This window comes from Argiope bruennichi, chromosome 7, assembly GCF_947563725.1.
Source record: "Argiope bruennichi chromosome 7, qqArgBrue1.1, whole genome shotgun sequence".
Classification (NCBI taxonomy): Eukaryota; Metazoa; Arthropoda; class Arachnida; order Araneae; family Araneidae; genus Argiope; species Argiope bruennichi.
This window is the reverse complement of record NC_079157.1, coordinates 81,303,701-81,326,347: the sequence shown is the minus strand read 5'-3', so window position 1 is coordinate 81,326,347 and position 22,647 is coordinate 81,303,701. Positions and strand designations below refer to the sequence as shown.

The 22,647-nt window shown below is 28.8% G+C and overlaps 1 protein-coding gene across 2 annotated transcripts in view; it reads right to left on the bottom strand.

Moving 5' to 3' along the window:
- The window catches only part of LOC129975616 (neurogenic locus Notch protein-like), a 46,352-nt gene that overhangs the window by 1,659 nt on the left and 22,046 nt on the right, over nt 1-22,647 (bottom strand). For both annotated transcript variants that reach the window (XM_056088693.1, XM_056088694.1), the window contains 9 exons: nt 18,132-18,221; nt 17,394-17,498; nt 16,131-16,229; nt 13,398-13,475; nt 11,542-11,646; nt 11,136-11,234; nt 8,923-9,027; nt 3,164-3,230; nt 1,029-1,084 (listed from right to left, as the gene is read on the bottom strand). In XM_056088693.1, coding sequence (XP_055944668.1) covers nt 1,029-1,084; nt 3,164-3,230; nt 8,923-9,027; nt 11,136-11,234; nt 11,542-11,646; nt 13,398-13,475; nt 16,131-16,229; nt 17,394-17,498; nt 18,132-18,221 — 804 coding nt within the window. The remainder of the gene's footprint in view (nt 1-1,028; nt 1,085-3,163; nt 3,231-8,922; nt 9,028-11,135; nt 11,235-11,541; nt 11,647-13,397; nt 13,476-16,130; nt 16,230-17,393; nt 17,499-18,131; nt 18,222-22,647) is intronic.

The following is a 22,647-nucleotide window of genomic DNA, read 5'->3' as shown; positions in this document are numbered from 1 at the left end:
GCTGACTCCCATATCTAGTGCTGAGCTGCCTATGAGCAGACAGTGGCAGCTAATGAGTTCCGCTTCCTGATGATTTATCCAACAAATCAGGCTGACTCCCATATCTAGTGCTGCGCTGCCTAGGAGCAGACAGTGGCAGCTAATGAGCTCCGCTACCTGATGATTTATCCAACAAATCAGGCTGACTCCCATATCTAGTGCTGAGCTGCCTAGGAGCAGACATTGGCAGCTAATGAGCTCCGCTTCCTGATGATTTATCCAACATATCAAAAGGAATACAATAATAACAACCACAGCGAAAGACCAAAAAACATTATACTCTAGTGTGACATTGCTTTTACTAAACGTAACTCTTTGCAAATTATTAATGGCACGGTTGTAAGTAGGCTGAGTTTTATGAATGTTTATATTAAGGTTTCTTTCCCGCCAGCCTGGATTTATTTTTCAACCAGAATATGTTTAGTAACACACGGCATCTCCTGCAACGAATTATCTTCGAGCTTGCTGGATCCTTCTTTGTCTGAATAAATCACCTGAATTCTCTACTGTACAGCATATTTTAGACCTGATGGGAAGGCATGTAGAACTTTCTCAGAATTTTCCTGACTTATCAAACATTTGGAGACATTTTACAGGCAAATTACTCAATGATCAGTTTATCACTTTATATGAATGTATGGATTTTAAAATGAGATTATTATATTATATTTCCATCTTATAATGTGGATAATTAAAATTATTTGAAGGATATAATAATACTATAAAATAAAGTGATAGTAAAAAGATTCTAATCCAATAGGGAACAGTGACATCTTCCAATTGTTATCAAACGTATATAATAAATAAAACAACATTTCAAAAATATATTTAAAGTGAATATTTTATAACATTTTAGTATGTCATAATACATTCAGGTGCTCTAAGGATATTTATTTTAGAATCATTATTAGTTATGTTTGACATTCCTGTATAATTGAATGCCTTTGAGTCGTTATAAACTTATGTTATGGAAACATAAATTGGCTTACATGGCTTGGCTCCTACTTTTGCTTCACACCTTAGTCCAGTAAATCCTTCATTGCATCTATAATTGAAAATGCACAAATAAAAACAGTTGTTTAAAGATTATTTCAATACATTGCACTACAAAAATATGAATGCAGAAAGAAAGTATAGTTAGATTACTGAAATTTGGCATGAAGCAGCATTGCAATTTTATAATCAAAGATATGTTTATGGTTATAAAGATTCAATATTTCATAAGAGCCTTTGGTAATCGTTCAGCGTTGGTTGAAGAGCAGGAACCTTTTCATTTTAATAGCATTCTTTAAAAAATAATCCACATGTCTGATGCAGTGAGAGTTCCAATGACATTTTCGAATTTTAAAGAACTGAATACTTCAAACTGTCCAAAATATATTAAATTAACTCTTACAATCCTTGACAAGTACATCTGTGTCCTTAAATAGCTTACAGAAGTTTAATCAGAAAATGTACGCACCAGCAGTTTGCACAGTAACACAAGTTTGGGACCTCCTCCTTAATGTTCCTTGTGTCATTATTTAACTTCTTTATGCCTAACACTCTGAACAGAACAAGAGATCCTGCATAATTATTTAAATTTCCATTTGAGAAGCAATTTATACAGCTCCACTGAATCGACTATGAAAGTCATGGACAACGCGAAAAAGTGAGACTTATCTCCAAAGAAGTTTCCCTATCCCAATAGCAATCCCCCCGGGGGGCACCTCGAAATGAGGATGAGATGCTTCCGGCATGGTGGTTGGATCTCGCCACCCTGGAGGGTACACTAATAGGTGGGGGATCTGGCTCTTCCCATCGATGACGGGGCGTACTTCTTTTGGGGAGGGTTGTACCGTGGCCGGTGACGGCCCTTAGGACTCAACCACAGTTCCCGCCATTGTTGCTGTTGCGGTGGTCCAGTCATTCAGTTTTATGGTTTAAATCCGTGTGTTTTTGGGCGGGTCGGAGAGTTAGATGGTTACCCTATCCCAATAGCAAACAAATATTATGCTATGTTGAATGAAATAAAACATTATAAGCAATGGTGTATAACATTGTTGAATATTGAATAATATATCTCACAATATTGTATAATATTATACATTATTGTGTATTGCCTGAAAAATAATTTAAAATTTCGAAAAAGTGAATTGGGAACAAATTTTCTTTCTTCTTAAATACAATTACTGTTAGCCTATTAATTGACATTATAATTTAATTTTCAATTAAAGGTTAATTTTCAAATTATTTAAATCCTGTCTATTAATTTTCAGACTTTGTAAGAGCTGCAATTTAAAATAAAATTGTATTTGAATAGATATATCAATAACAGTTACTATACAAGATATTCTTGAATAAGATAAGTCAAGATATTCTTGAAAAATCAAAGGATAGAATATAACCTGATGATAACATAAACCTTTTCTCTCAATTTTTTATAGATCATATGATTCAAATCGAGCTGAAAGGGGTTACATTTGAATAAAAAAAATGAGTCTTTTTTACATTACAAATATATTTACTCTATATGATTAATCTTTGAATGTATTCAACTTTAATGTATTGTTATTGATAACTAAATGTTTTAATATTTTATTAGAACAATTAAAAAAATCCTAGCTGCTTTGAATTGGCAATTGTTTGGCTTCAGCAGCAATTATTATTATCACAGGTAATTAAAAGCTTTTAAAGTCATTTCTGAAAAAAATTAAGAACTGAGGAAATGATATCCACTAACAGCTATTTAATTGAGTGAGCAGCTTCGGCGTATCAACAAAATTAATGTATTTACAAAATTTTTGAAAATTTCAATTTGTTAAAGATTAGAAAAAAAATGTTTTTGAATATATAGAACTTTGTTCTGTTTCCCTTTACGTTTTTTTTTTTTTTGGTAAAAAAAATAGTCGTATAAGTATTATTGGTAATCTTTGACATTAACGAGCAATATTTCTGATGTTAAAATGAGAATGATATCAACTGTTTAAAATACAAGCAAAGAATTGTATCGATTGTTATAGAGATATAAAGCTTTTGATAAAACAAAGATAATCCAAGAGTAAATATATTATCTATTACAAATAAATGAGAATGAATAAGACATGAGGCAATAACTATTCAACTAGATGGATAGTCGCTTTACCTGCATTTGTAGCTATTTTCGACAATTTCACATTTTCCATTCACGCATCTGTTGTCATTGCAAATGGCTAAAATAAAAAAATAATAATAAAAAATGTGACTTTTACAAAAAGAAGAAAAGGAAAGAGAATTTAATATGGTCAATTTCCATAAAAGTTGGAATTTATGAAGTAATGAAGCGATCAGAATTTAAATCGTAAAGCAGGGAAAGGAATTATAAAACTTAAATTTACCATGGTATTTGCTTATTAGAAGGGATGTTCAAATGAAAAGGTACGAAACGACACGATGGATATAAATGAAGACGATTGATTACCGAGCCGAAGGATTCCTTGTTCCCAGAATTCCTGAGGCCGTGACGATACCAAGTATTTAACAACGTCCTTGAGATCACCGTGAAGCGCTTCCCTATCAGATGTTTTTTCAGGGAACCAAACATATGAAAATAACAGGGTGACATGTCCGGGCTCTAGGACGTCTGGTAAAGCTGCTCCCACTTAAAATTGGCCAGTTCCGCGTGTGCGACCCTGCAGACGTAGGACGTGCGTTATCATGAAACAGAACCACTCCTCCGTGAGTGGCCCATGTCTTTTATTCTTGATGGATCTGCGTATTCTTCGGAGTGTCTCACAGTACACATCGAAGTTAATGGTTCTTCTATGCTCGAGGAATTCAACAACAAGAGAGTGAACTCAAGGATGTTGTGAAGCACGATTGGTTCTCGTCACGGCCACATGAATTCTGGGATCAAGGAATCCTTCGGCTCATTAATCAATCGTATCCTTGTGCTTATGACTACGGTGTATACTTGAAAAAAGTCTTCAGTTATATCCTCAGTGTCGTTTAGTTCCTTTTCATTTAAACACCCCTTGTATTTTGATATTTATGACCTTGGAATATTTTTCCAATGTGAACTGTTTGACGTTTTCTAAATATTCTGAAATTAAATGTTAGGCCATGCTAAGAATGCTACCCTGCCACTTTCAGATTCGGCAAACTGTCTTTCCTGATGCTTCCATTTAAATTATTTGTGTAATAATTATGTTATTCATGTATATTCAGCTCCAAAATTATTTTTATGTATACTCGAATTTTACTAAAAAATCAGCATAAGTTAAAAGAGCTTATCCAGAGGCCTCAGAAGGAATTTAGATTTACAGTTATTAATTGAGAAAAAGCATATTTTGAACTAGAATTTTTTCCCTTACATAAACTTCAGAATTAATGGGCAGTGTTTAATGCCATGAATAGAAAGTCAAAACTTTCTTTGAAGTTTAAAAATTGGATAGGTATTTTATATTTGTAATGAATTAACAATCTCAGTTTAGCAATATTGACTATTCAGTTTAGAATTTTCTTTTCATTTTTTAAAAAACAACCATAAAAATGGTTTAATATAATTACTGCTATTCATGTATCGACTTCATGTCGGTACATGACAAAGAGAAAGAAATAAGATTTTTATTTTCTCTTCAACGATGGGAAGTACTGTCAAAATCTATCTCGACATTTTAACGATTCTCTCCATTTCAGATTTCCCCCAGTCTGAAATATACAATTTTGAAATAATGGCTGTCAGTGCATTTGTAAACACAAACGCTTGACGTACACGAAGAAAATTTGGTATTTAGTCTTTACACTGAATTTGTATAATCTTATACTTGTAAATCTTATACTTAACCCTTAACTGGGGATGTGCGGTTTGTGAGACCGCTAGCGATGGATTTTCTGTCACTCCTATTCTATTTTTAGCTTAATTGAATGGATTGAATGGACTCTATAGCTTCCTGTTTTGTGACCTTCAATACACGTGCATTATTTCAACCGATTTCGGCAGATGCTTTTTAAAATAATTGAGTTATTTCTTCGACCGCGGTCTCTAAGACCACATGTCCCTGTTAGTGTCCCAGTGATAAACAAGGCTTAGCAGATGGCGCTAAAACTTGGCCTCGAATTATCATCCAGTTTATTGATCCTATTATGAAGCAGTGCTCCAGACACTTTTAAATGAAGCAGAAAATGATTTTAGTGATAAGGATAACTGTACAGTTTTTCGATGAAAGTTCGCATTCAACTGATTTTGATATGTATTTTCAAACATAATTAACTTTTCTAGTGATAATGTATTTTCAAAAATTTGTAAAATATATTAATAGACCAAGAGATATATATATACAGAATTTAGAGGGTGATTTTTATACTAGTTCTTAATCTGTATGTTTAAAATGCCCTAGAAAACCGCGCTATGAAAGTCACACAAGCCGATAAAAAAAAGTCAATTTTACTTATTGTCATATTTTTTATTTTTCATATATTTGTTGAATTTTACATTATATTGTCTTCTATTTACCTTCATATACTGTAAAAATAAATATGATTTAAAAAGTAAAAAGTAATATGCTTTTTCAAGAATATTATTTATTGTAACATGTAATTTGAGAAGAAAATGTATGTTCCAACGCATTTACTTTTATCAATAACAATATATTTTGAAAAATTTCTAAAACATATCTATATATCGAGAAAAATATCTGCAAACTATATTGGCAGTTTTTCATATAAATACATTCATTAGAAAATTTAATTTGAGTCTAAATGAAATGTGGTCTCGTACACCGCACCTCCATAGTTAAGTCCAAAAATTTCACACACCCCCAATTAAGGGTTAATTCATTCATTGGAAATGTGTCTGAATGTACACATAAAAAAGGGTCTGCAAAAAGTAATGCACTTTGGTTGATCATTTTACTAATTAAAATAAAAATTTCTATCAACTACTGAACTAAATTAATTTAGAAACTCACCGTCAATCGGTCATGACCTTAACATGACCTTAACGCAACCACTCAAAAATGCGGCAATTTAGATAAATGAAATTAACTTTGTGATCACATTTTTAAAATTATAATTGAGCGCCAAATTTGAGTTTTAATCAGTCGGGGAAAAAAGGTATCCAAAACGCACACTTGGTTTCAATGCATAAAACTGAAATAGTAAAAATCTGAGTATTCTATCTGTCCATATCTTTGTCCATTGTCGAGGCTGACCCAGTCCGATGACACTTTTTAGGAGCAGAAAATTTCAAATTAAGGTGTATACACTTGAAACTTCGAAAATCGTTCAAAATATCGAATTTTTTTTATTGCTTAATAATGCTCTCTGATCCTTTAGCTTTCAAACGATACCAAGATGTTGTCGATATTCGAAATATTTTTATAGTTATAATTATTTTTCTTGAGGTGCTTTCATTAAAAACCCTAGTTACGGTTTTTTTAAAACTCATTTTTTGAAGAATGATATTTTTACACTATGTTGCTTCATTCAAACAATCATAACTCAACAAGAAATGAACCAAATACAATTATTTATATATCAAAATAATCTGTATGAAACAGCGGATGTTTTTTACCTCAATCAAAGTTATATTTATAGAAATAAATTCTTAATATCTATTTAAATGTTAAAATTACTGAAAAAATCTCGCTTTTTCTATTCATTGTTGATGAAAAATTGGTAAAAAAAAATATTTTTATAACTTGATTGAGGCAGACAACATGAAGACTAATATTGGGCATCATTTCCAACTAGAATTGTGTGTCTGTACAAATTAAAATGTAAGACATCATATTTCAAAAAAATATGCTAATTAGCTCATTAAATATTATTTAATTAATTAATAATTAGTGTAATATGTTTTTTTATCACTGAAATGAGTTTAAACATATTTTAATGACCTTCTGTAAAAAAACTGGATTTTTAAAGTTAAAATTAAAAAAAAAATTATAGTGTGTACGTACATCTTAAATAATATTTTCTATTCTGAATAAAAACTAACACTTGTAATCTGTAACTCTCAATTGACTCTCATAATAATTATCCAAATCCTGAAAGGTTTATTTAACAGCTATGGAATTTGGCGAAAATGTTTGCCTATCGAAAAAGGGTTGTATTCCTAGATACGTGCATTGAATTAAGATAGACTACATACCTTCAGAAATTGACGAACGTGTTCGATTGCGGACTTTTTACAGCTGCTTTAATAAGTTAATTAACGGAAACAACGTTTGGATTATTGCGAAATATAAAAAAATACTCATTATAATAATGCTCCGATTATTTCTCGCAATAGATATGAGCAATACGAGAAATTTAGACTTTCGTTTGGGATGCATCACTTATATTAACATTCGAAACAGACAAAAATTGTGGATAGATCGCAAGCATGTAAATCCGCTAATGCGAATTACTACGGATATGAAAATGTCTGTCTATTTGTTTCCAATTTGCTTAGTACTTAATAAAAATACTACTCTTTTTTTTACTAAGTGTTAAATATTTTAAAATTTTCATTCTTCAATTTAACTAAAACTTCAAACTTAAGGAGGACAGAAAATTAAAACTAAAAGTAAAATTAGCACGTTTTATTTATTTATTTACTTTGAAAAACATCGTTTTTAGTAATGTATTGAAGCAGAATTATTCAGTACTAAAGTTTTTCTTAGCAATTCTGTTTTTGTACTTTTCCAAAGCTTCGACGCTTAGGGCTCGGCTTTAAATGCAAGCATCCTGATGAAAATTATTCCATCTCATGGTATTTTCCCTGTTCTTTCAATTTATGTGTTTATTTTATTAGTTAGATTAGTTATAAATAAGTATTATTTAAGTGCGGTTAGAAGGATTTGAAAATATAATTTTTTATTGGTTTCATAATTATTAGATCCGCTTTAATTTGCAAATAGTGAGAAATAGGGCAGAGCTGTCCTAAAGCTTTATGATCAATATTGGCTATTCCATTATCATATTTCGTTTGGCAGATGAGGTGAAATTCATACCTTATTATACAACATACATGCATGACTAATTGTATGTCGTGCAAATATACACTAATAAATTCTTTTCTTGCCGAAATATTCTTTAGAATTTCTGTAATTTCCGTAACCTTTGTATCTTATTACCAAAAAACGTGGGCGCAGAATGTGGCGGACGCCCTCACGACTGAAGCCTACTCTACTCCACTTATTATACAAGAAAGTTTTGGAAAGACCATTCCTTTCATACTTCATTCGGGGCCTCTCATCGCTTAGAAAGTTTTTACCACCTCATTTGAGTTAAAAACTTTGTACGTGCCAAAATATAAAGTACATGTACTTAGAGGAACGCTCCGCCTGACGTAAAGAATGACCATAAAAATGAAAGGCATGCATTGACTAATTCTAATTAAATTGATAATACATTGATTAATTATAATCATAAAAGGAACTACGATGAAGGTTAGCATTAAGCGGTTTTAATGGAATGTATTCATGCAAGATGGGTTTCATGTCTTTATTCAATTCCTTAAGCTGAAAAACGGGAAAGAAAGGCAAATATTTTTATTCCAAATCCTGTTGTTGAGGTAGTGGTGCCGTATAGGACGGTATTTGTTTCAAAGTTATGAAACTCAGCCAAACAACTACTGGCTATGCGCGATTAATGGACGTTGAATCGGATGTGTATGGTCAAACGCCGTAAAGCTGGTCTTGAGCGGTAGTCTAAAGAGATGCTCAACTATTTCTTAAGTCTCTGAATTGTTGATCCTGTTCCAAATATCATTTGCAAAAAATTAATATAATTAAATTAATTAGCAAGTAAAAAATATTATTTTTTCTATAGTTCAAAAAGTTACAAAGAATACTTATAATAATACTAATACTATTAATTAAGAATATGCATTACAAAAAATGAAAATATTAAGTAGTTTTGAAGAGAATAGTTTTTTACCTTCGCAATTGCCACCGATTTCGCTGTATCCAAAATTGCAGTTACAGACTTTGGTTCCATCTCTTCTAAAGTAGCATAGTTGGGAATTGACACCACAGTTACAATCTTTATAGAAAAATAAACAGAAGAAGTTTATTTAAAATAAAATAAATTTCATTTGCTATATTTTAATCGTATAAACGAACACTATTGAACATTTTTGAAAATGTTAAGGAACATTTTCTCCACATTTAATTTATTTTATATGTTAACTACAAGCAAATCCAATATCCCAAGACCATTTATATATCAATTAATATATTACAATTTGCTCCTTTTATTCACGAGAAATTAATAATGATAATAATTGTTTAAACAATCATAAGGATAAAATTTTCAAATGATGAATTATTAGTTGAAATTAAATGTATTAGACACCCAAGAATATTTCAGAACCAAAGAAAAGTCATCAGTGCGTAAAATAATTTCAGTTGTAAAGCTCTTATAATCAAGTTCCACTCACACACTTTCTTGACTTAAGAAGCTTGTCTTCTTTGACTAGCCAAAACAATCTTTTTTCGGTTTTATTTTATATGAAATGTGAAATAATACACGAATATAAGTTATATATCCTGAATTATTATGTATTGTACTTCTAAGAAATATTATTAAATTAATTATTAAAAATTAACTTGTGAGGCTAAGAGGAAAATAATTTTTAACCAGAAATCTATAAAACGAAGCAAAATTCATAAAATCACTATGGGGCGCTGATTTAATTCTCTTATACGTAGAATGCATGGTTGCAATACTTTTTATTTATATGATTCTCTTAAAAATCTGAAGTATTGCTTACTAGTACAGTAATATCATAGTAAAGAAGAGGAAACAGAAATTTTTAATTATTTAAAAACTTTTTAACAGAAATTTAAAAAAAAATCTGTTGAAAAGGGAATTTTTAACTTCATTTACTTGGGCATTTCAATCATTTGGCATCCATTAAATATTCCTAAGAAACTCTCTTTTCTGTTTTGCTCACTAACTACGCAGGAAAGCAACCTTTTCTTTCTTAATTTCTGAAATGTATTTGTTTGACTTCCAGATTCTGATTCATAAAATAAATTGCAACTTTTAATTCACTAAGTGAAGCGTGTTTAAAATATTTTAAATCTTTTATTAACAATGATTTCCTACTATTTCAGATTTATATATGTTTTATAAATCATAATCAGAATTATTATGGATTCCTGAGGGCATTTATTTTAAAATTAATTATCAAACTCCATTTGTTATAACAATCAAAGTATTTTTGAATTTTCCAATAATTTTTCTTAGTTTTTTATCATTTGTATCTGGCTAGAGTTAGAAAATGAAATATTTTTACTGATTTTTGCTCATATTATCATAGTTTTTTTGTGTGTGTGTGAAATGTTTGAGTATTTTTTTTATATAAATTGCAGGAGAGTGGTCTTAATTGCAATTACCCATAGGCTTTAATTATTCTCATAAGCAGATATTACAGATAAATAGATTGATAAACAGTTTATTCTTGTTCAACAACAAGTTAAGTCAGTAATTTCAAAATTTCAGGAGTTTTAACAAATTTTTATGTGAAATAGTTATCATGAAATAGTTAGGATAAATTCAAACAATGATTGCACGCTTATAATAAAGCTATCAAAATAAAATAAAAAACAACAACAAGAAACCATTAAGAATATGTAAATTAGCTAAAGTTTCCCTTTTTACACATTTTTTTTTTGCAATGTTATACTTTTATCAAAAATTGAAAATTAAATTCTAATAACACAATTTTATTTGTAACTTAAGAAAAAGAAAGTATTTAAAAAAATGCTTATACTAATAAATTTCTGTCTAATGCACTTTTATATAATAATAAAATCTATTTTTATTTCTTTATTTTTTCTTATTTTCTAATATTCAGGTTTAATATGTTTCATTATAATTAATACCATTGACTGCTGATTTTTTTCTCAACTTTTGCATAATATGGCGTTATTTACGTGAAATTGAAATTCAATTGATCCAAATCAATTAAATGATAACCAAATGCTGAAATTAAATGTCTGTACTGCTATTAGAAATGCACAATTGTGCGAAATTTCAGAACTATACACTTAGAAAAAAAGAAAGAGGAACCTTTTAAAAATTCTTCTTATTGAACATGAATCATTTCAATTTAAATTAAAGGGTATGGTTAAAATATTTCTTACCAACGCATTTTCCATTCTTCACAGATGTATACAGATCGCAGTTGCACTTCTTTTGTCTAAATTCGAAAGCGCATTTTCCTCTAGGACCGCAGTCGCACTCTGAAAAATATGAAGAATTTCTTACAAGGATTTAATACAGTAATTTAATATGAAGAATTGATGGAAATACATATAATAAGAAGAGTTTCTGCCAGGAGTAAATATGGTAAATTGAGTAAGGGATATATTTCTTTTAATAGTGAATATGATAAATTTAATTTTGTAGGAATTTTAATTGAAGAATGAATATGGAAACTCAATAAGGAACATATATTTTTTCTTAGGAATAATAAAATAACTATTTAAAACTACACAGATTAAAAACTGAAATAACAAACTATTTATAATTCCAAAAGATATCCAATACCGTAGCAATAACCGTCGTCCTCTGAATATCCTGGATAGCAATCGCACACTTTGTCACCTTTCCAATTAAAGTAACAGAATTTTGAGTTTTCACCACAATAGCAATCTGAAACAAAATAAATAGAAGAATGCTACATAATATGGTCTTTATAAATTCAAAATTGTTAAATATATCAAAATTTTGTTTGTTTCACTAAAAAAGATAATGGATCCAGATTGCAGTTAACAAAAGTTTTTGAAGACTTTCAAAAAGCTTTATTTATTTCACTTTCTAAGTAACATTAACTTTCACTAGAGGTCAACTCATAACTAAATAGGAGAAGCTTCCGGTATGGTGATTGGTTCCCACTCCCCGATGGGTACAGAAAAGATGGTGTCGGCTGTTTCCCAATGATGAAGGGACGTACTTCCCAAGGAAAGGTACCCATATATTGTACCGTGGCTCTTAGGACACAACCACAATTCCCACCAACGTTGCTGCTACGGCAATCCGGTCATTCAGATTTTTCCGTTTGCTTTCGGATGGGTCGGAGTAACCGATTTCAGGTAAAGGTTGTAAGTATCAACATTGTAAATTTATTATGTTTTTACTTATGATGCTTAAAAATTAATTTCCAATAAATGCCAATTTTGGAGTCATGATTTATTCTTTCAGTTACTTTATTTAATGATGGAAACATATTTTTATCCTTTTAAAAAGAAGTAGGCATGCCAGCATTAATTTTTATATATAATTAAGCTTTTTATGTTTTACTTTAACTTATGGATACATAAATTTATTTGATAATGTAGTATTAATTTAAAATTATATTAATGATTCTATTTAATAATATAATATTTTATTTCATTATTTAATATAATACTATTTATATATTATTATATTTTATTTATGGAGTTGATGAAGATTTTACGAAGGAATGCCTCAACTGTTAAATCTTCAATTATTCCCAATAAGTTATTCTCAAATATTTCAAATTATCAATCCCTTAAAAATATAATATTTGATTGGCTTTAAATATTGATATTTATATTAATTTTGTATTGGCTTACGTTTATGGTTACAGATTGAGAGATGTTATAAAATTCTTTACTTGTAAAAGAGAGGAAATAGTCCACATATATAAAGTTGATGGCTTGTGTTTTTTTTAAATGTCTAACGAGGAAAATCAAATCTATGATTAAAAATCGCTCATCTTGGTAACGGCGATATTATAAAACGAAGCGAGCATTGGATCTTTAAGTTGTGCATTAAATTTTATTCACTTAGTTCATTCCTATTGAGTTTTCAGATCTATATTTAGCACATGAACTAGAGAAAGATAAGCGTACGCAACGAATAAGCAAGAGAAACTAACCACAAAACATTGTTTTTATTTGCTGATGTCTAAAGCGTCGACATTCATCGCAACTTAATTTTTTTTCCAGTGATATTCTTTTACATTAATGGAATTAAGCTGTCCGATTATACCTTAAGAGACTGTTTTTTTATAATATTTAAAGCAAGTTTTTTTTTTTTTTTTTTTTTTTTTTTCATTTTCAACTAACGTTTATGAAAATCTTAAAATAGCATACAAAAAATTTGTATTAAAAATTTGAACTATTTGAGAAAAATTACATTTTTTTTTTGCACTAAATTAGATCATCTGCTAAATCAGAATGAATTACAAAATGGAGCTGAAAGGAACTCCAATCAATTTAACACAAAATTGAAGACATAAAATAGCAGGCTAATTTTCCAAATTTATTCTAAAATTAAGATGTCATTTTATTAAATAACATACCATTTTTAAATATAACTCGTTTTACGAATCAACAGCTAAGAAAATTCAGAGCAAATAAAAAAAAAAAAAATCTTACCTTGTATACTTGAAGGAAGAAATGTAGATCTCGGCAAGAGTGAATAAGTTGATCCGTCTGATGTAGTACTTTCTATAACTAAAATCAAAAAGAATATATTTAAATATTTTTCTCCGATCCTTCCTTAAAATTTAAATGAATAATGCAAATGATTATGTAATAAAGCCGAAGACATTTTTAGCTAAAGATACTTATCCACTAACCAATACTAAGATCATTTCTTTCAACCGCAAACGGTTTGCAGATACACCTTTATATATATATATATATATATATATATTGTGGACCGCACATATGGTCCATATATGGTCACAATCGCATTCGATAATAAAATATAGTAGGCGACTTTTATATTGATATAAATTAAAATACATTTACTTTAAATACATTCTATATTTCATTAAAATCAATATAAGTGAAATTAATGAATTTAAAAAAATAACAGTCTAAACGTAAAGAGAATGAATATTTCATTAACCGCAAGAAATGTTATTGGGCCAGTTCAATTATATCCTCTATTTTAGAAGCTTCTTAACTTTCTTTACAACGCAGTAAAACGTTTCATTTCTTAAAAGTTTAAACTGGTACTCAAACCATTAAACGACGGCATTAACTGTATTCCCTTAACCATACAATGCAAATTCGGATTTAAACCTATTCACTTTCCCTGCGAAAATAAGCAACATAGAACCCGTGCTGCCATCTATCCATTAAAAGTAAAATTAAAAGAGTGTTCTCCTAAATACCTTCTGAATATTTGTAAAAATGGTTATTTTATGTAATTTTAAATTGGGCGATACTTATAAATACCATCAGTAGATAAAGAGTTAATTTTATTTATTTCTATTTTTACAAAATACAATGAAGTGAAGAAACATAATGTACTACTGAATCTGATAAAAATTTTAACGCTCGCCAATTGTATATGATTAATTTTCTGTAAGCGTTTGAAGTTAATATATATAAAAGATTTGATGCCACTACTTATAAAAAAATCTATTAATTTTTGTAGCACTGGCATATTGTTATTCTATATAGATTCTGGAACTTTTTTATTCTAGTGTGTTTCACGTTTTAAAGAGGTGGGATAAAACTTTTGAATTCTTTGAAATTTTGATAGCATTTCCAAAGTTTCTAAATTTTTGGAATTTTTCACATCTAAATAATTTCCAATATAAATAAATAAATTAACTTTCAATAATATGAAACACATCAGAAATAGAGAAAATGATTGAATTGCTTTTACTGTTTATATTATTTTAATATACGCTGCAAATCTAAAATTAAAAAATAAAAATTGGAAACAATATTTCTATTTTAAAATTTAAAGAGGGTAGTTGGCATTATTTAATGAAGATTTTTTTTAATATCATCATAACTATTCACATTTAATTTAAAATAAGAATGGTTATATTACTCTCATTTATTTGATATTTCATTGGTGCCCTTACAAAGAGAATTGCATTAAGAGAAAACAGATTGACCCATTGTATTTAAAAGATGCCCAAAACTTTCTCTTAAAGGTAAATGGAATTTCAATCTTCACGAAGTAAACAGTTCACGAATCAAATTTTAATTTTTCTGAAAATCAATTCAAATTCTCAAAAGTTTTAGAAAAGTAAAATTAAAAAAAACTATTAATAACAGAGAATTCAAGCTTTATATCTGTTACCTTAGTCATATCTATAACTTACAAGATGAGAGCCACATATCCTTTAATCTATATCAGAACCTAATAATTAGGGAAGTTTTTTTTTTTTACTTTTAATTAATAATAAATTATTCCAAATGAGAATTTGTAGAACATCTAATTTATCACTAATCGTATAAAAATATTATTTGTATTCTAAATTTACAGAATTTAATTTAATTCTAATTAATTTCCAAAGTTTTATTTTAATTCAGCCCATATTAACTTCATTCCAAAATATTCTCTTATTCCCCGAATCAATTCCACCTTTCTTATTTAATTAATGCAACGGAAGCTCTGTAAGATTGCTGACATCGACAAGTTCCCACACTCGGAGTGAAGGGATAAAAATGTGTCGAACTAAGACATTCTTTTAAAAGATCTCTATAATTCCCTTAGGAATATCGACACGTGTAAAGAATTCCCTATCAAAATCTCACAGCATGTAATGACGGGTATAAATCTTTCATTAGCTTTTCCTCATTTTCGCTCTTGTTCTGTGTTGATTTGCTCGTATATATATATATATATATATATATATATATATATATATATATATATATATATATATATATATATATATATATATATAAATTTTGTTCTGTATCAAGTAATTTAGTCAGATATATGATTGCACAAGGAGAGTTAAAAACTGATTATAAATTCTTATTCTGGTTCGATTCGTAATTAAATATGAAAATAGGAGATTGAAAAGTTGTTTCGCTTCTTATATAGAAGAAATGTGACAATGGAATAAATAACACGTGATTTCGAATTATACAAGGCACTTTTTCTTCATGAATACTTGAAAGAAAATTATTTATGTTTCAGATAAACACCCCGTACAGTTGAAGACAGAAACGTAGACACCCTGACGGTTGAATCAGTCGTATTCGTTGACGAAGTACTTTCTATAACTAAGAAAATCAATGAAATAAAATAGTTGTTTTTGATATGAATAGCAATGACCTTTCTTATAAAAGCAGAACTTGTTATGATATTATAGAATCAGAAACTTGAATAATGATAGTTTATTTTCTTACCAACGCACAATCCATTCTTTTCAATTGCAGATGGTTTACAAATGCACTTTTTCTGTCCAAATTCAAAGCTACATGTGCCATAAGGACCACAATTGCATTCTAAAAATTAATTATAAAAATATTTTAAAGCTTAATTTATTCAAAGCAATTTTGAAACGAGCTACTTAAAACTAATATTTCCAACAATTCTATGCACATAAAATTAACAAATTTGCATCGGATAATCATGCATTATTTAAGTTGAATTTCAGTTAAATTTCATTTCGAAATTTGCTTTTATTCAATAATATTTATAAAATAAATTATCTGCATGATTCATTGAAATGTTGCTTTGAATCGATACATACATATATATACGTACACTATTTTTAATAGTAACTGCAGTACTCACAATAAAAATAAATTAAGTAAATGATGATAAGTAATTTTAGAAGTCTAAAACCTTTATTAATTTGTCTGGTTTTAACAAGTTTTAGATATAAATTTAATTACCGTAAGGTATTAATTAAAGTTATCTCATTTTTTTCATTTAAAATATATAGTTATTTTCAGATGAAGATTATCTAAAAGGTATTTCATTCTTAAATATCTTAATTATCTTGCTTATGTCAAAATGTCTTCAAACATGTGTCATCCGACGCAAGCAATATCACATATCATAAATTCAATACATTTGTAAAAAAATTGCAAGTTAGAATTTAACTCCACGAGGTAATTCTTATTATTAAAGAATATTGTAATTTAAAATTCTAGAAATAAGTTCTATTTACTTATGAAAACCAACATCTGCTATCAGTTGACTTTTAAGCAAATACCTGGGTGTCCAAGCTTTGTTTGGCATTTTTTTTTCTGTTAAACTGTAAATGAAATCCTATCCTATGGCTCGTTTATAGTCATAATCGAAATCTAATTGAATTAACGCGGGATCAAACATGAGAAAAATGCAGTCTGAAACCCTAACCACTACCCCATATCTGATACGCTTATGCAAGTCATGTATAGCCGAATGTCAATATTTAGTTGCATAAAAAAATTTTCTTGCATGTAAAATCGTGATTTTTCGGGAAAGATACCTATACAGATAAATTTAAAATGAAAACCCTATCTAAATATAAAATTTAATCTAAACCTTTAAAACCATTTTCGAGATACACGAAATAAATTTATATATATATATAAAAGAATTGCTCGTTTAAAATTATAAGAGTTACAAGTATTGAAATAGCTGTTAAATGTAAATTTGGTAAAGAAAGAATATTTTACCAGCACAATATCCATTGACTTGTGAATATCCAGAATAACAACTACAATTTTTGTTCGCAGCCCAATCCAAGGAGCAAGATTTTGAATTCGGGCCGCAATAACAATCTAGAATAAGAAAAAAAACATATTTATTTTACATAGCCCACACATTGAATTTCACAAGCTTTAATATAATAGAAGGCAATATTTAAATTGCTAGTTGAAATACTATTAATCATGTAAACTATTTCATAACGAAACTTACTCTAATTAATAAACTGGATGCGAGTTTTTCATTATGTCCATGAAATACTCCATAACTGTATTTGTAACTTAAAACTAACTATCAAAGCAAAGAGTCACCAATATAACCTCCACTTCTGGGCGACAATAATGCACATTACATTTGTATCAAAAATAGCATACATTCTGCCAGAAGTATTACTATTCTATCAAGAATAATAGGTCATTTTCTAATTGAATCAGAGAATTGAATTGATCAGAGATTAAAATTAGTATAAAACAAGAATTTAATTAAGGATAATTTATTTGTAAGGTTGTACTAATTATATATGGAAGTTAGAACAATAATGCATGTCCAATTTATTATTCAGCTCAATAATAATGCAGAAGTTCAACTAGAAATAAATAGAACAAATTTTTTCTGTTTTTCAGATAGACACAACTGCAATCTAGAACGATTGCTATCTTCGAAAGATGATGAAGGAAAAGAAAAAAAATGCTTTAAAAAATACTTGCCAGGAATCGTTGATGAAAGAATTGTGGTCAGCAAGCCTGACGAATTTGTGGTAGTTGATGTGGTAGAAGTTGACGTACTAGATTCAATGACTATGGAATAAAAGTAAAACAAAATTCTCTCTTACAGAATAAAAAGAATATCGTCAGTCAGTTTTAATAAAACATTAATATAAATAATAAGCACAGAAAGTACAACAGTTACTGAAAATAAATAATTTCACAAATATTTTTTTTTAAACTGAAAATTTATTTTTAATTCTGATTCTTATTCAGTTTTCAGGACATATAAAGATATTTTATTTTGTGCAATAAGAAACAAAAATTATTTAAAAGGTTTTCTATTTGTTATCAGTCATAATTTGTAATATGAGTAGAAGATTAAATAAAGTAAACTTACAAAAATTATGTACTTTCTTCCAAAGCTTGAAAACTTGTTAATTGTCTGGATGACGTGTAAGGGATAATGTATCAAATAATTACGTTCCTAGATTTCTTTAGAATAATTATAAATTTTACTTCACTGTATTAATGGAAATCGGTCATCAAACAGCTATATAAACTATTATTAAACTATTAATGAATTTTACATAGTTTTAATGACATCAAAGCACCTTTTATCATCATATTTTTTGATAAGAATTAATGGAATTCATTTTTGCGCTCACTATCTATTGAAACACAAAAGATTCTCCTAAGAAGTTTTTTTCTATAATCAAGACTGAATGGTATTAATTCAAATCACACGATTTAAGGAAAGAAATGTATTTTATTCAAAACTGCAAGACCTTTTTAAATCAGGGTAAAATCTGTATTAAAATATGAATCGGTTTTAAAAGCTCAGTACTATTTTTCCGATATTAATGTATTTGCAATGTTTAATACATGTACTCATAAAAAACAAAACTATATCGAAATAAAACAGTTCAAGAATCGGAAGTATTGTCTTCTGCAATAACCGTAATCGTAGATGTAATCGAAGTAGAAGTAATTTAACCCAATTATTATATTTTCATAAGAAACGATATTTTACTTAATTTCAATATAAATTCTGAAATACATATTCTTCGTACCATCCGGGAAAGATTTATGATAAGATAAACATGTATGGCTGTATATATAATAAAAATAGTTTTTTAACCCTCGAAAACTATAACATTGAAGAAAAACTTTTTTTGTAGAAAAAAATTATTGGAAACTTCTAAAACTTTATTGATTCAATTTACAATAATCTCCTACATATACCAGCAACTTTAATTTAAAGCCATGAAAACACTACAAGTTCTAACAGAATTTACGAAAATGTATATGCAACAAATATAAATCCATAAGCTCTTATAAAATCTGATAAGATTATGATCCTAAGCGTCAACGTATAACACATGACATTGTTTAAATTTAGATGAACTTACGATGCTTTACTCTTCCCAAAGCTGCTGAATACGATTTTATTGATTAAATTCACAGAAAATTGAGAATGTATAGAAAAGGTAATATTATCATTATGCTGCCAATTCTTGAATGGTGGCCCCTCAAAAAGGAATAATTAGCAAAGGAAAATGAGACATACATTTAAAACTAGAATAACTGGTCACATTTAAACTCGAAATTTTTAACTAATATTTACATAACAAACTGTTTCTATCGTATATTTATGATTCGATATAAACTACTGGTAGCAATATCAACTTACATGCAATAATTCTGTAATGCATTTCTACGAACACTTTTTTGAATGATCAAAATACGTCTTAAAATAACGTGTTAAACCACTCTAAATTTCGAAATAAATTTTCTTTTATAAAATAAATGGACTCAAAATGGTGGTCTTAAAGGTGCAATTTCAATCATGCAAATAAGAAGTCATTTGTTGTCTTGTCGTATGAATACAGATCTTGTGGAGCCGTATTTATTGAAAGTGTGGTTACAAGCTTATTAATAAAGAACCGTTTTACTCAAATGGCGCAAAATATGTGAATTTTATGAACTGTCTGGCTAGTTGGTAGAGATTCATAAGGCACAACACCACGACAATTAAAGAAAAAGTCATTACTATCTTGACATTTGAGTAAATTGAACATAGGTTTTCCGGTATTGCCTATCATTTTAAGTTCCATTCTTTTAAAGTAAGAACTGTCTGTCTAGTTGGTAGGAATTCACAAGGCACAACACCACGACAATTAAAGAAAAAGTCATTACTATCTTGACATTTGAGTAAATTGAACATAGGTTTTCCGGTTTAGCCTATCATTTTAAGTTCCATTCTTTTAAAGTAAGAACTGTCTGTCTAGTTGGTAGGAATTCATAAGGCACAACACCACGACAATTAAAGAAAAAGTCATTACTATCTTGACATTTGAGTAAATTGAACATAGGTTTTCCGGTTTAGCCTATCATTTTAAGTTCCATTCTTTTAAAGTAAGAACTGTCTGTCTAGTTGGTAGGAATTCATAAGGCACAACACCACGACAATTAAAGAAAAGTCATTACTATCTTGACATTTGAGTAAATTGAACATAGGTTTTCCGGTATTGCCTATCATTTTAAGTTCCATTCTTTTAAAGTAAGAACTGTATGTCTAGTTGGTAGGAATTCACAAGGCACAACACCACGACAATTAAAGAAAAAGTCATTACTATCTTGACATTTGAGTAAATTGAACATAGGTTTTCCGGTTTAGCCTATCATTTTAAGTTCCATTCTTTTAAAGTAAGAACTGTATGTCTAGTTGGTAGGAATTCATAAGGCACAACACCACGACAATTAAAGAAAAAGTCATTACTATCTTGACATTTGAGTAAATTGAACTTAGGCTTTCCGGTTTAGCCTATCATTTTAAGTTCCATTCTTTTAATGTAAGAACTTTTCCTGTATGACTACCATACATGCAGGCTTCAATACCTGTATAAATACATTTTAGAAAAGAATCGCGAAGAAAAAACAATTCACGGGCGACTTGAATACGTTGGCGTTTTTAGAAACGGCCTTTTAAAAAGTTACCATAAATGATATTTTAAAAATATCTTGACAGGAACCAAATGGCATGTGAACTTATCCGTTAATAAAAAACGGCGAGCCTCAAGCGCCAGTTTTCTGACCTGGTTGACATTTTCATCATTTATCGAAGTAGATATGATGTATTCTCTATCCGCATGTTTATATCAATCAAATGCTGCTGCTCCCGATAAATAGTTGTCTTTAACATTTCAAATGTTTCACTAGAAGGAATATCATTGTCAACACAAAATTTAATGGAATTTTACTTTTTCATACAGTAAGTATAGAAGAAATGTTTCCATGTTTCAAAACTCCCTGAGCCTATAAAACGCATTTTTTGTCAATATGTCTGTCTGTCTGTGAAATCGATATCTCAAAAAAAAAGCTTTCGGCTAGAAAACCGAAATTTGATATATGGAATTATGACCAAATATGTCGATTTGCATCAAATTTTTAATGGAATTCACTCACAGGAAATCTGTCTGGTTGTTCAAGTACAAATGGACTTCGATAACAACAAAATGCAAAAAAATTTGATTAATAAAATTCCATACACAGCTTTAGAATATATATATATATATATATATATATATATATATATATATATATATATATATTCTTAATCAAATCCGTCCAGAAAGGATTGTCTGTCGGTTTGTATTTTCCATGCATGTAAACGCAATGACTAAAAAAAGGCAATGGAATTCGGTATATTATCTTGTAACTGAAGTTGTGTGTTAAATTTTGATGTCATTCAACTAGCAAAAAAAGTCTTCTAAAATGCGTATTATTACGATTACTTTGTAAAAAATATTAGATTCATAAGATCTATATTTCGTAACTGGCATTCATCCGTGTCACATGCACGGCATTTCTGGACTTACTAAAGATCGGCATTTTCAAATGATTACGAACTTCATTGGAAAGTATGAGAGACAATTTATTACTGGTCTTTACCCAGTAATAAATTTCGGAAAATAAACAAGGTGATCTCTTTAGGGGCAAATATATTTTCAGATGATAAAATGAAAAAAAAAAAAATTACTTACTTTCAGCAGATGTTCATAGAAATCGTGAAAATGCTTGATTAAAATTTGCATACGATGTAAACCACAGATATATCTTAAACGAAGGATTTCGGATACTTTTTAATCACAGTATCACATCCTCTTTTAATACAATAGCAATAATAAATTCATAGAAATATGATAAATATGGTCTTAGTAGACTATCTTTTGCAATATAATTTATGTAACGGGATATTTTTTACTTAATCGCTTGTGCTATATATTTTATGTTTCAGATTTTTATAAATTTTTGAAGATAAAATTCTAATTGCAAAAGTTCGCCTTTATATAAGATGCTAAAAGTTTTAGATAATAGCATATGACTGATTTATAATGAGACATCATTTCAAGAAATTTAATTTTCTTCTTCTGAATATGATTTAAATTTTTAAGGATACATTTATACATCTGAACATGAACTGCTGTTCTTTAAGAATTTTAGATTCACATTGTTT